Genomic DNA, 15,007 nt, shown 5'->3' on the forward strand with positions numbered 1-15,007 from the left:
CGCGAAAAAAATAGCGTGCGACGCATGCGTAATGACAATAAACGCAAACACTAAGTCTCACGTATGCAATTCTCTCGATTAGTTTATCTCACGTGGTGCGCCCCCTCTTGCGTTAGCATTGTCCCACACGCTAACGCAAGGGTCAAACGCAATGCTAAAACTATCAAGTCAGGTCTCTCTAACACACGGTCTGGCCTGTGCATGGCTGTGCATGTTCATGAATTAGACAAGTTGCTGGTTTCAAGCTTTTTTTTGCGGCACCACGTATAGTTGTCAGGTGTTGTTGAAACTCACCTTGGCCCCACCGTGGCTAAGGTATTCGGCTGTTGACCCGCAAATCGTGGGATCGAGTACCGGCTGCGGCAGATGCATTTCCGATGGAGGCGGAAACGTTGTAGGTCGTGTGCTCAGATTTGGGTGCACGTTAAAGAACCTAAGGTGGTCAAAATTTCCGGAGCCCTCCACTACGACGTCTCTTATAATCATATGGTGGTTTTGGGACGTTAAACCCCACATATCAATCAATCGAAACTTGCCGTGGGACAAAATGTCTATATTTCAGAATGGCGTTCCCATTTCCGCCATTCTGGCGGTCGGTATTGGCATGTTTTTTTTTTTTCGCATTCTGAAGACAAACGCCCCGCAGACTACCCATATCCGAGATTTGAGGGAAATTAAGTTAGCTCTAACTGCTGTTTGGGCGAGTTGGTTTCTGATTGAGACATATTTCCCAACGCATAAAGACGAGACAACTATAGACAGGGACACACACAGCATTGTGAGTGCATGTCCCTCCCTATGTTTCCAGTTATTTACGCAGATTTCTCCTTTAAAATCTCCATCACTTTACCTCTCCATCTTTTCCCTTTCCAATCATTTTCTTAGACTAAATTACGTGTCTGTCAGGTGAGTTTGAGACCACTACTGTAAGGTGCATCCCAATCATTGAGGGACGCAAGTTTCATCGTATATATATATATTCACCAGTTTTACGAAAGTTCGTCTCGCCAGATAACTTACGAGTTGCGTTCACTGGCTAGATAGAGGTGAAAGAGGCCAAAAGAAAGCTTTTTATGTCATTCTTAAGTGATTCTTAAAGAGAAAAGTGAGCCCCGTAACTGTCTGAATCGGATTGCGACACCTCAACAGTAGCTCGTGCACGAGAGATTGTGGTAAGGAGGGATTAAAAAGATAAGATTAAAAGGTAAAAAATGAAGAGGAAGGAGACAGAGAGGCGCAGGGACAGCGAACGACAGAAAACGACGGAAGCAAAGAGGAGATAAGAAAGATGGACACGGTCGTAGGAGTCCAAGGACGGGGCACCACTCGGCGAGAGCTCTTGTCGGCGGCAGGAGATGGCGTATATCGAGCCAGTCGGCCAGAGCTGCGCTGTCGTCGGAGATCGCGAGGGCACAACCGGTCGGCACGAAATCCAGCGAGCGAGACCCCAAGCTTCTGCATGCTTAGCAGTGCCCGTATGAACGAAAGCGGGCAACGCTAGAAATTTCTGTAAACGAACATTTGCGCCAATCGCGATGTGGAACGCTTCATGACAAAAGCCGTGTGACAAAACGGGAAACGCACTTGCAAAAGAGTTCTGTTAATTTACCCTTAGATTCATATATATACACGTTCGCTTTCGTGTCTCTGAATCTAACAAAAGCCGAAAAGGTGGCGAGACACACAGACAACGTATATCGCACTGTGCACAGATTGGACAGCCCTCGTTCGGTGTGGAGACCCTGGTGCTGCGAGGCCGTTACCGGAGTCCCTTCTTCCGCATACTGCACCGTTACAAGCTGTACATCTATCGATGCGCTCTGCTGCTCGGCGCCAACGTTGCCGCCGCCGACATCGTCAATGACATCGTCACCTTTGAGGCGAAGCTCGCCTACGTGAGTGCTCCTTTTGCTGCACCCCCTCAGCCAATGCCGCCGGCTGTCGGTTATTCATGTTTTTCTATCCTTCCTTAGATCTCGGAGCCGCCGACCGAAATACGCAATCCGCAGAGCGTGTACAACCTGATGTCACTCAAGATGCTCGAAGGCGCCATACCAGAGGTCAGTGCGTCACTTGTTCGAGCTCCTTTCTATGTCTTTACATTAGTCTCTCAACAAAGACTATGTCTTTACATTAGTCTCTCAACAAAGACTAAGCGAGACGCCGTTTAGACAGAAAGAAGTGTTTCGTTAGGATTCGATCTTGCGTGACTCTGCAAAAGTTCTACGGCCGCTCCACGGATCGAAACAGTTTTCGCGTAGTATGTCGCCTCGGCGCGAATCGAGCAGATATAGCACAGTTATACACGTGCGACGGCAGGAACTGTCTGTACTGAAGTCTGTCGAGATAGCCCGCGTGACCACGCCCTCTAGATCGACGTTCGTAATTTAGCCCGAGCAACATAGTTCTCCGGCCGGCTTACGTCATCTCGGATTGAGCCACATTCATCTGCAGTCTTCGCAAACTTTCGCTCGCTCGTAGAACATATATGACGCCCGCGGCGATGTTATAGACTTGGACTTTAGACGTAACATGACGGCTATTGTAAAAATCACCTCGAGTTTCCATATGATTGGTATCGCAATGAAAATATAAAGAATACGACTGAACAGCTTCCTTTGAGGACATCATCGCTAACAAAGAAAAACTCGTGCGAGGAACGCAAGAAAGAGCTATCACTTATATTTTTGAGAGGTGTTATAGCAGAGGGATCGTACTTCAGCACTTCTGTATGACACTGAGCTACAGATTCCTGAAAAGTATAAACACCGAGAGATGTCCTTTACACGACGTGCTGCAGATCCGCTGGGTGTACTTCTTAAACATCGTGCTGCGGGACGTCGGCGTGTCACTCGACTTGGACGACCACGTGGTGGTGATGCACCCGCTCTACCTGAAGCGGCTCTCTCGACTCCTCAAGGAAGTGTCGAGGCGAGTCATCGATAACATTCGCATAGAAGTACAGCAGATCAACATTCGAACTGGGACCCGCCGTGGTGGTCCAGTGGCTAAGGCACTCGGCTGCTGACCCCCAGGTCGCGGGATCGATTCCCGGCTGCGGCGGCTGCATTTTCGATGGAGGCGACATTGCTGCAGGCCCGTGTGCTCAGATTTGGGTGCACGTTAGAGAACCCCAGGTGGTCGAAATCTCCGGAGCCGTCCACTAAGGCGTCTCTCATAATAATACGGTGGTTTTGGGACGTTAAACCCCACATATCAAATGAATCATCAACATTTGAACAGGAGATAGTGTCGGAAGGTCACCACATTTTGCTTCCATGCGAATACTTTCTGCGTTGTGAACTCACCGCACTTCGATTGTTAGAATGTACTTGAATAACATTCACTCAAGGTGACTATTAAATAGAAGAAGTCAAAGCTTGTTGCGTAAAAGCTGTTTAAATACTTAGGTCCCACAGATGCTTGCCCTATTGTGCAAGAGTAGAAGCTTGGGCAATTCGGTTTTGGTCCATGAGTTCGAATAACACAGCACGCGAATATAAGAAAACAACAAAGGATCGAAAAGGAGCGCTGTAGGAAGAGTAGAGTTTGTGGCATTTGCATATATTGTGACCATTTGCTTTGATTTGTCGATGAATTCACCCTCGCACTGCTAATTGCTGGTTTTCTAATTAGCTCAATTGGTAGAGCGACTACCCCGAAAAGGCGTTGATTTCGGGTTCGATCCCCGAACTAGGACAAATTTTTCGGCAACTAAAGAATCTTTGCTTTCTGAGAAACCGGTACGAACTTGTGGTTTCGTGCAAACTGCCAGTTTTCTATTTTCCCTTTCTGAACTGTGAACAGTACTGGCAGTATTTGATTTTTGGTAGCACGCAAGTGACAACCTGTAAAATATTTTACATTTCAAAATTCACTATAATTAGAACATGTCAGCTAACATAACAAGCCTTTAATAAAAAAGCAAAAAAAAAACTCGAGACGGAAATGGATCATCTCCTGCTAAAGGGAACCATGTGTAGATGCGAAGAAGCGGGCGCTAACGTTTACACTGGCGGCGACATTGACGCTGGCGCTCATGAAGCGAAAGCCAAGTAAAGACTCCCTTGACTGAATTCCAAACGCGTGATCCAGTGCCAACGTATACGGGGTGACCAGTGGACGGTTGTGCAATGCGAACAGTCGGTTTTTTACTAGCAGACACTGCCTGCGTCGGCCTTGCGAGGTGAGAGAGGGGAGGGGAGCGACAGTTCTGCAGGCGTCTTCCTGGGCCGGCACGAAACGCGAGATGCAAACATGCGCAGTGGGAGATGTACGGAAGGACAGCGTTACACAGGCTAGTCACGGAGCTGCTTCGCATTTAAAAAAGATGTATCGATGTGAGGATATAATGTTCATTTAGTCTTGAAGCGGGGCTTCGCGGCAGTGCGTACTCTCTTTCAAAGATGTTTCCACGGCTTAACACCTATTTACTGCAGTGAGCTTTACAGAAAGTTACATGTGTACTAATGTACGGATACATCTGTACTAATGTACTGTTTGCCACTTCATGTCCCTTTGCGCACATTTCGGCGCATTAACAACACACGCAGTTTCATGTGCATTCACGGTCACACACTGGCATTTAACTCATCACCTAGCGCCATAGCAAATTTGAACAGCTTCCACATCACATCGTATCCATCTCTAACCGTGAATATTTGCGTGATAACCTGAGTTCATTCCATTTTATTGCGATAGCAATTACATGGGCACTCTCCGCTGGATTTCGCCGCCGACCACGATGGCGTGGGCGTCGATGTTTTGCACCATGTATATATATATATATATATATATGAAGACGCAAGAAAGGAGAAAAGTCCCAGAAAAGACTTCGGAGCGCGGAATCGAACGTGGGACCTCCACGTCATGAATGCAAGGTGTTAACCTCTGAACCACCGTACGGTACTTCTTTCCACGTTCAAACGGCAAGCTATTCATATCTACTACTTACCGCTATTAACGGGCATCTCGAGGGGGGGGGGGGGAGACTATCGTGTTTTCAGCATTATCAGCAAGATGGCGCAGTGAGCGCGCGGCGGCTCTCATCTTTCACGCGTACTTTGACCCGCGTAGAAAAAAAAGGTTTGTACGCTCGATTGAGCGCCCTTATCTTCCAGTGGGGAAAATCGTACGTCTTGGCTAGCTTTTAGGTTTCGTTGGAACGATTCTGTTGTAGTTACCGGTCGCACAAAGGTCACTGCAATCGTTGCACAGCCTCCGTTTGCGAAAAGGGCGCGTTTTTCAGACACAGCGAAGTAACAACTGAGAGACTTATTCGCGTTTATCTGTACCTGTGAGTAAGTTTCGTGCGTGGTTTGTGCGTGAGAAGCGCTGGGCACGTTTCGATCGGGTTGCAGTTCTGCGCGTGACCTTCCAATTTGTTGCTATCGCGTTCATTGCTTCGCCTTTGCAGCAAAGCTGTGACTTCTTTTTTTTTCTACTGCGTAACTTTGTTTCAACTTGCCGTTCCATTTGTTTGTTTGTTTCTGCTTGTTTCCCTGTTATTTTTACTTTTGTCTGTATTTTTTGCAATGTATATTCTGATGCCCCCTTACTCAATGCCCTTTAATGGGCCTGTAAGGCATTTTGAATAAATAAAAAAATACGTTCGTTTCGAATACTTATACATGTGCAATCATGTAAATCTGAATCGAAGCAAATTCGAATACCGTAATATTCGTTCAATACTTGAAGCGGTCGAATATTCGCACAAGCCTTTTTTTTTTTTCAGCAATCACGGTACTATGCTAGGCGTAGTACAGTGCTTCATAGTGGCGTTTGTGGGCTACCTACTGACCTAATACGAGGAGCCGAATATGTCGCACATATTACACATTAATGGCGCTGCAAAATTTTCAAGTATCACATTTGAAGAGAATTACCCATTCACCAATGCGCAGATGCTGTGTATGTGTTCTCTCAGCCGACCTACGGAGATAGTGAATTACTGCAAACCAATTGAATTCAAGGGACAAATTAAGGAAGACGTAGGCAGTGGCGTAGGCAGAATTTTCTCTCGTGCGGAGAGGTGGCGCCACCTGGACTACATTTGCCGGGCCGGCAAATTAGTCGGCTCTCTGTGCATGGTGAAATAATTCGGGTGAAAGAAGGTGGGAGGGGGGAGAAGGGACGTGCTTGGTGTGCCACACTCTCCACGTGGGGAATATTATTTGCTTCTTCGAAACCACGCCTGTCGCCGGTTGCATCCGTACCCACAACCTTCGAATAAGTTGGTGGGTCTGGATGCCCCTTTTGAGATGGTCGCTAGAAAAACTATAGGACAGTTGGCGTATAACGATCCTACAGAGTGAGCATTCGAGCTATTAACCGCGATGTTCTTCCCCCGTTGCAGCTCTACGGTGGCCAACTACATCGGCTGGCGCATCGTGCAGACGATGGGCATACACACCATGGATCGGTTTCGGCGGTCTCGCTTCCGGTTCGACCGCTACCGCTACCTGGTGCAGGACATCATCGAACTGCCGCGCGAATGCGTCCGCCTCACCACGCAACTCTTGTATTTCGCCGTGGGCAGGCTCTACTTCGACCGGCACATAAGCAAGCCGGCCGAGCGGTACCGCAAGGTATACCATGCGCATCCCCCACCCCTCCTTTTCGTTCTTATGCAAAGACTGAGTGAGAGCGTGTCAGCTAGACCTTCTTCGTGCAAGGTAAACCATGGATCTCATATGAGGTCTTACCACGGTGAGGTAACAGTGTGGTTACAGGAATAGGCCTCATTGAAGCACGACTAAGGCCACGTATTCTACTCCATTTTACGCACACCCCGTAAACACATTTATAGAGGGTTTAAGAGATAAACCACGTTTACTCTGTCTATTCTGTTCTGGCCAAAGTACTTTTAGCGGTGTTATGTAACACCATTTGTTGTACTACCTGCAAAAACTGAAAGAAAATGGTTAATCTGTTCACGTTCCGTCTACCGAGTGTTTGGTCCGAGAAACAATTAACTCTACTCGTTTTTGTCTTCTTGTACTCGGAGTGTGCAAGTTCACCGACTAGAGCAACTTAACTTTTGTTGTACCTAGAATGTAAATGTGCAAATGCACAAATATTGCACTCTTAAAAACAGTTTGGACCGTTTGAGGAGTTTCTGTTCAACAGTCTTGTACCTAGCGTGTAAGAGTGCAGGTTAACAATAATTGGTCTAAAAACAGTGTGAACCCTTTGAGAAGTCTGTCCTGCGCCAATAATTTTTCAACATATAGAGCAAGTTCACTCTTTTGTACCTGAACTGTAACTGTGTCGGTGTTAAGAGAAACCGTTTGAATTTTCGAGGAGTCTTTGTCCGACAACAATAACGGATGTCTGGCTTGCTTGCGTTTCCTTTCCTTCCAAAACTTGGCGCTCACCACTTATCTAGCAAGCCAAGATAGTCTGCTTGCCGTTGCGGGGCAACAACACTCCCCAAAGGGCGTTGTGGAGACCCTCAATCAGTTAGTGCGCATATGTGAACATTGTTCTTGTTGTAGCATCGATTCTTTGTCCGCTTACAGGTGTACGATCTTGCGGAAGAAGTGCGAGACGCGTTCGCCGTCCTTATCGACCTGAACACCTGGATGGACACCGAGACCAAGGACAGGGCCCGGCAGAAGGTACTCTTTTCTATGAACATGGCTGCTCGCACCGGCAGAGGAATGCGCTTCGCTGGGCGAGGCACAGAATTATATTACGCGTGCAATATAATATTTGGTGTTTAACTTCCCAACACTACGATATCATTATGAGAGACGCCGTAGTGGAGGCTCCGGAAACTTCTTCCACCTGGGGTTCTTTAACGTGCACCCAAATCTGAGCACATGGCCCTCGAGCATTTTCACGTCCATCTAAAATGCAGCCACCGTAGCCGGGATTCGATTCCACGACCTTCGGGTTAGCAGTCGAGCGCCATAGCCACTATAGACCACGGCGGCGGCGCCAGCATGTCCAAAGCACGATATACACGTTATATGCCAGCCGTATGTTGAATGATTGTCCTTATTATATCACTTCCCTTGGCCCTAACACCTTTAAGGAGCGTTTTCTTACAAGCACTCAACTAAAGATGAACACTACTCCAACACGAGCTATTTGCAGATTTGCAATTTTTAACTATATCAATGCAATAACCACGCATAGCACATTTACAAGATAATGTACGTACAAGGATTAGCTAAACTCGAGTGGCCACGAAGATAGGGCACCTATTGATCGAGACAACCGAAACTCGTAACTATAACGTAACTCGTAAGCTTCTTCCGTAGCCAGTGTATAGCCAAGTATACGTTGCACCCTCGCCTTTACTTGACCCGTCAGTTGCAATTACACATCTGCCGCAGCTCCACCACTTGCAGCTCAACATCGGCTACCCTCCGTGGATCCGGAGCGACCGAGATTTGGACGAGTACTACAAGGACGTAAGTGCACCACATTATGAACGATAGTTATATATATCAGGGGTGTAGCCAGAGGGTGGCACACCGGGCACGTTCCCCCCCCCCCTCCGACTTTTTTTTTTCGCCGTAGCATGGAGAGCGGGAAATGACCATTTTCAGGGGGTGCCCCTCCCGAAATCAAGGTGGTGCTCCTTCCCAAAGAAAATGTCTGGCTTGAGCCCCTGAGTTATATCACTTTGCAAATGAGTAAATCGGTGATTTCGTTGCTTCTATTTTCGCCCCTTGAGCACACAGCTTATGCATTTTTACGCCACCGAACTCTATAATTGCATCTTTTCGACGACTTCATGCAGTGAAATTGGACGTCGCACAGCATTTAATGAAATCAATGTACACTTTCGATTCCCGCTACTTAAAGAACGTTTCCGCATGCATATGCGCCAGCTGGTTTTGAACATTATGTTCAAATCCCAAACGTACGTACGTACGTACGTACGTGTGTGTGTGTGTGTGTGTGTGTGTGTGTGTGTGTGTGTGTGTGTGTGTGTGTGTGTGTGTGTGTGTGTGTGTGTGTGTGTGTGTGTGTGTGTGTGTGTGTGTGTGTGTTATTCGCGGTTTTTTCACCGACATTAGTAACCCCTTTTCTCCGTTTGCGCTCAAGGTAACGGGAGTACTTCGTCTTTGTGCCACACCTAGCATTTTTGCGTTTCATTTCAGGAAAATTGTGCGCTATCTACTTTCCTATCAAGAGCGCTATATCCCACTGAAAGCGATACGTACGTTGTTTGTGGTAGGGAAGTATACCAAGCGCACGCCGATAATGCAGGAAAGCACGCAAGATAGATGACAATTATTCTTGTGTGGCACGGACGCCACGCCTTTAGTCCAATAAAGTGTTGTAAGAAAGAAAATTATATTATTTAGCTAAATTTCAAGACGCAAAACGTACGACAGCTGTAGCTATACGATTAAACAATGTACTGCTCTTTCTGAGCTTTTTCGATCCATCACATCGAAGTTTTTTGCTCGAGATAAGCAGCGATGGCTTCATGAAGTCTCCATGGCATCTATCGTAGCTTAAGAATCCAGGTGTATTTTCTTATCAGCGATTATATATGCAAAGCTACTCGCAATCATCCTCTGCCCACCCGTATGTTGTCAATGCACATGCATCTACCCCGTGTCGCATCGCAGTTGCCCGACCTCCGCAAGGAGGAGTTCTTCGTGAGTCTCCTCAAGACGCTGCAGATCCACAGCCGCATCTCGTTCGCAAAGCTGCGCAACGTGCGGCGGGCTCCGGACTTCGGGTACGTCTCCCTGTTCGCATGCATGTTTCACTGACTTCCGCGCGTGGCCGATGGAATCTACAGTTTACCGAGGCGGGCGGAACAGTGCTTACCACAAGGTCGTGGGTTCGGACCAGGCCGCGACGGTTGCATTTCGATGGACCCACGTACGCCAGAAAATCACGCGTAAATTACGACTGAAATCACGACTGAATCTGATACTCGCATTTTGCAACCCGACCTAGATCACGTAGCGGACTGGTGCAAAAAAATGGAAAATGAATTTAAACATCAAAAAGTGTTCCAGTGTGAGCTTCTCAAGGAAAATATCCATATCATTGATTGATATGTGGGGTTTAACGCCCCAAAACCACATATGATTATGAGAGACGCCGTAGTGGAGGGCTCCGGAGATTTTGACCACCCGGGGTTCTTCAACGTGCACCCAAATCTGAGCACACGGGCCTACCACATTTCCGCCTCCATCGGAAATGCAGCCGCCGCAGCCGGGAATCGAACCCGCGACCTGCGGGTCCGCAGCCGAGTACCTTAGCCACTAGACCACCGCGGCGGGGCAGATATCCAAATCATTTCATCAATATAACATCCATGGCCTACTCATTAACACACACTGCGATTATAAGTATATTGGTGTTCATTTTTACTGAATCATTTACATGGAACAAACACATGACCATAGCAAAAGCAAGTAGGATGTTATACTTTACTCGAACGAATTTCAAGCAGGCGATGCGCGAAATCAAGGAAAGTTTATATTTCTTGCAGGCCAGGTTTATACTTGATTATGCATGGGTAGTATGTGACCCCCACCAAGATTATCTTATAAATAAAATTGAAAAACTTCAGAATAAAGCGGCAAGGTTTGTTTTGAATAATTATAGCCCCATCGCCAGCGTTTCATAAAATAAAGGCCACTTTGGGATGGGATTTGCTACGTGTACGTAGACAGAAACTACGGCTGAAACTGTTGCACCAGATATATTACTTTAACACAGGTATCAATCACCGTAGCTAGCTTTTTCACCCCCTACACATACATTCACTGTGACAGTAGCAAAAATATATGTACGTTCAAATGCAGATCCAATACTTTTTTTTCTACTCATTCTTTCCACAAACAAGAAGAGAGTGGAAGAGATTAAGTGACGAATTGGTTAGTATAACAAATAATGAATCATTTTTTTTATGCTGTGAAATTCTTCTTGCATTATGTATGTTCTGTGTGTATGAAAATGTATCTGTGATCCATTATTGTGTTCTGATAAATTTGAGTTTTTTATGTGCGTTTATGTATTTTGCTACAAATTCATTTGTACGGATTGTTATTTTTGTTCCCCTCCCCCTGCGTAATGACTATATGACGATGTTGGTACTCTGTAAATAAATAAATAGTAAATTACCCATCTATCAGCCATTGGCTAATTTGAACATGGCGCGTGTTCGGTTGTTACAAAGATCGCCGCTAGAGGCCGTCACTTGTTGACGTGCACGCGTGCGATCGCACTGGAAAAAAAAATCGCAGCACATCCACGGAGTGAATGATGAGTGGGGCGAAGCGTCCATCAGCCCGTCCGTGCTTCCGTCCGTCCGCGCGACCATCCATGCGTCCGTCCACCTGTCCATCCATCAGTTCGTGCGTCCACCCATCCGTACGTCCGCACGTCTATCCATCCGTCCTTCCGTCAGCTAGACTGTCTGTCCGTCCGTCCGCGCGTCCATCTAGTCTCATCTTGCATCCCCTGTGGCACATAACCGCATCCGTCCTTCCGTCAGCTAGACTGTCTGTCCGTCTGTCCGCGCGTCCATCTAGTTTCATCTTGCATCCCCTGTGGCACATACCCGCTCTAGAGCGGGTATGTGCCACCGGTGGCTACGTACTACGCGGTTTTAAGCCGCGTATTCAAAGAAAAAAAGTGCTAAAGGTCACGAGGTGCGCGTGAAATTTTTGTTTGCCCCTCCCTTTCCTCCTAGGGCTTGCAAGTATCCACCAGACCGGCTATCTGGTTAAACCGGAGAAAAGTGAATCTGGCCTTGCAAGTCTCTTATCCGGTATCCAGGTTAAAAGAAATGGGAATTCTGTTTATCTGGTTTGAACGAACGAACACCCAGTTGTTCGAATATTCGGAAACAAATATTTAGTTTCTCTAAGAGCTTATTGAAAATTTGAGTGCTATTAGATATGCACCGACACGACATGCACAGCTTGTTAATTCATTACTTACGTAACCACTAATGGCCCATGTAAGGACTTCCAGTTTCTCAACTGCGCATGCACTTTCGCTCCCTGCGGAAGTTTGTAAATAGGTAATCATTGGCTACCTTTCAAGAAGCATAATCACTAGTGACTCGGGTAATGTCCCCACATTAAGACAAATGAACAATGTGAGAAGGTCAATATAAGCACATACCATACTTGTACAAATGGTAGCAATGTTTCCTACAAACACGAAAATCCAAGAAAAACGGTATTTATGCTAGCATTACAAAGTGAAAGTCCAGTAATTCGATTATTCGAATATCACGGTATTGTAACCAAATAACCAACTGAATATCCGGTCAATCCGGTTATCTGGTTTTCAAATTTGAATAACCAATAAATCGAATAACTGGGTAAACGGGTTTGCCACGAAACCGGTTTAATGTTGATGCCCTAATCCCTCCCTGCTTAGATTCCAGCGCTTTCGTCGAGACGATAGAAGAGAGAATGCAATTGCAGCGCGTGACAAACCTTTGTAACTCCACTCGTACTTGACGAATTTTTAAAATTTTTTAAGGCACTGAATTTGTGAGTCAATCATTTTCTCAGTGAATTAATTCCATGGTTACTCAAAAAAAAAGTGTTTCAGGGCCCAGAGAACACCAGTTGTTTTAGAGAACACCAGGTTTTAGAGAACACCAGTTGGTAGAAATTTTTGAAGGCCTCCAATACGCCATCCAATATATGTGAGATTAAGAATTGATCTTTCATATATTGGAATACGAGAGATCAAGGATTGATCTCTCCTATTCATATTGTTGTTTTGGGACCCCAGATATTAGATCATATTATGATGGGATCTATAAGAACGGGTGTAGCTTTTCTGTATGTGCTCCCCATTTAAGCAGAAATCTAAACAATACAAAAGCATAGAAATAAAAAATTCTTGAACTGGATGTGTCCAAGGCCTCGTCTTCAGTTGATGCACATTGGAAAGGGTTGCAGTGCAAGCACGAAAGTGAAGGGAATACTTAACATTCAGAAACAGAAGGCAAAGAGCGACAACAAGAGCGCTGTACCATCTTGTTCCAAAAGCTATGCAGTAATGTCGCTCCTGACGGCTACAGGGGCCATACTTCTCTCTTTTTGCAGCATTTTTAGCAGAACCCCAGCTTCTGAAAGCTTTTGCGGAAAGGATTTATCTCTCAAAACTCTCTAGTCGTAATCACATGAAATGAGCCAATGACTGTTGTTCAGGCATCGATTGATGGAACACATATCCTTGACATGTTTTGCTATGTAATAAATTTTGCAGCTGGTACCCGGGCAGCGTCGACGGCTCGACCTACTACAGCCATCTTGGCAACTATGTTCGTAAGTCACAAACACAATTTATTTAATAAGGACTGCTGGCATCGGCTGGGCTGTTGCACACTATACGCTTAGCGAACATAAGCAGCATATCTATAAAGATTAAGCTTGAGTTTGTCCGTAATACTGCATTATTTTCTGTCATCGATGCTCAAACCTATACTTTGCACATATGCTACCCTCCAGGAGGTACAGCCTGTGTTCTGCACAAGTGCAGCTTAACACAGTCATATTGCACACTTGAGATACCTGGTTTCATACTATAGTTAGTGTCTTCATTAAGCAATGCACAAATTTCCCTTCTCCCATTGGCAGTTCTACCGGTTGACTACATCCAGTACCCATTCTTTCTACTGGACATGCCTCCGTAAGTCACCCGTTTTACAATTATCCTTCAGCTCTAGAGAAAAGTCTGTAATGATGTGTTTCCATTCTGCTACAATTCCTCCTCCCAGGCCCATAAACTTCGGCGCTCTCGGCTCTATCATTGGCCAGGAAATCACACATGGTTTCGGAGAACACGGTACGGATACACTGAGCCCAAGTGCTAAATTAAAGCTTTCTATCTTTTCCATAAACTTACTCTACAAGTTCGTTTACAAAATCGGAAAACTAAGGGCAATTCAGGGTAATGTATATTTAAAACTCGTACTGGTGTTGTCTGGTCATGTTGCCATCAACTAGATCGGACAGTAATTAAAATTGAACTTATAGAGCACATGATTTAGGAGTGTATTATCCACTTAAATTGTGACCTCAATGGTTATGTACATTTATAGTAGCCCACTTTTTGAGTGCTTTTGAGGCATGAGGTGAAAGGAATTATGCTTTTATTCAGTCATATTATTTATAGCATCACTACATGGTGAAATAATACCTAACTTACTTATCTCCCACTCAGCACACTCAAAACCAAGCCATTAGACTTATAACTTTCAGTTCATATTGTACTAGTGCTTCATCATTACATCACAACTTTGAGATACTTCCTACTGCTAGTTTAGTTAAATATTTTATTATCATGCTTTTCAAGTCACTGAACCATCTTGTACCATCAAGTGTCTTTTGTACTGATGCTCTGCACAGCTTCAACCAAACTAGGTTTGCTTCAAATGGAAATTTTTTACTACCTGCTATCTGTACTAATTTTGGTTGCAACGCTGCCCATTTCTCAGCATTATCATTATGGAATTCATTGCCATCTCGCATTCAAACAATGCTCGATGAATGGTTTATGTTTTTTTCCTGTAATATTGTTTATGCCACTCATTACTTGTATCTTAGTGGTGATTTTTTTAAATCAATTTACTCATTTTCCTGTTTTCACTGTTATAGCTGATTGAGTAAGGTTTGTTATACAATGTTGAACAGGAGGTCCCCTTGCAGCCTTGCACTTTCGTACCTCCTCCTGCCTATCTGCTTTGTACGATGTTCCCTTTTCTGTACTAATAACTGGAATAAAAACTTGAAATTCTCGATCGCAAGTCGGCCATAATAATTTGCATCTGTGCATTGTATTATAGCGAGCAAAAGTTTAGGGGTCCCATGGCACCAGAAAAAACTGAAAAAAAAAAAGGAAGTTCATTGCAGCACAACTTCACAGTGTTGAATTGCTTCAAAATATTGCTCTGGTGGAACATGCACACTTAAGCTCTACGACTGGATTCTAAACCAATGAAGCATTGCTTGTGACCCTACATGTTGTGTCATCAAAACTATTTGCTCCACCAGCT

General features: G+C 45.3%; 1 protein-coding gene across 1 annotated transcript in view; it reads left to right on the forward strand.

The window, feature by feature from the left end:
* Positions 1–15,007, forward strand: part of LOC119163368 (neprilysin-1) — a 28,988-nt gene that overhangs the window by 11,467 nt on the left and 2,514 nt on the right. Inside the window, exons 8-17 of the mRNA XM_075885458.1 lie at positions 1,713–1,895; positions 1,974–2,060; positions 2,801–2,931; positions 6,356–6,587; positions 7,521–7,619; positions 8,358–8,420; positions 9,594–9,706; positions 13,219–13,277; positions 13,590–13,641; positions 13,730–13,797. Of these exons, the coding sequence (XP_075741573.1) occupies positions 1,713–1,895; positions 1,974–2,060; positions 2,801–2,931; positions 6,356–6,587; positions 7,521–7,619; positions 8,358–8,420; positions 9,594–9,706; positions 13,219–13,277; positions 13,590–13,641; positions 13,730–13,797 (1,087 nt within the window). The remainder of the gene's footprint in view (positions 1–1,712; positions 1,896–1,973; positions 2,061–2,800; positions 2,932–6,355; positions 6,588–7,520; positions 7,620–8,357; positions 8,421–9,593; positions 9,707–13,218; positions 13,278–13,589; positions 13,642–13,729; positions 13,798–15,007) is intronic.

Source organism: Rhipicephalus microplus, unplaced genomic scaffold (assembly GCF_043290135.1).
Source record: "Rhipicephalus microplus isolate Deutch F79 unplaced genomic scaffold, USDA_Rmic scaffold_152, whole genome shotgun sequence".
In the NCBI taxonomy this organism is placed as follows: domain Eukaryota; kingdom Metazoa; phylum Arthropoda; class Arachnida; order Ixodida; family Ixodidae; genus Rhipicephalus; species Rhipicephalus microplus.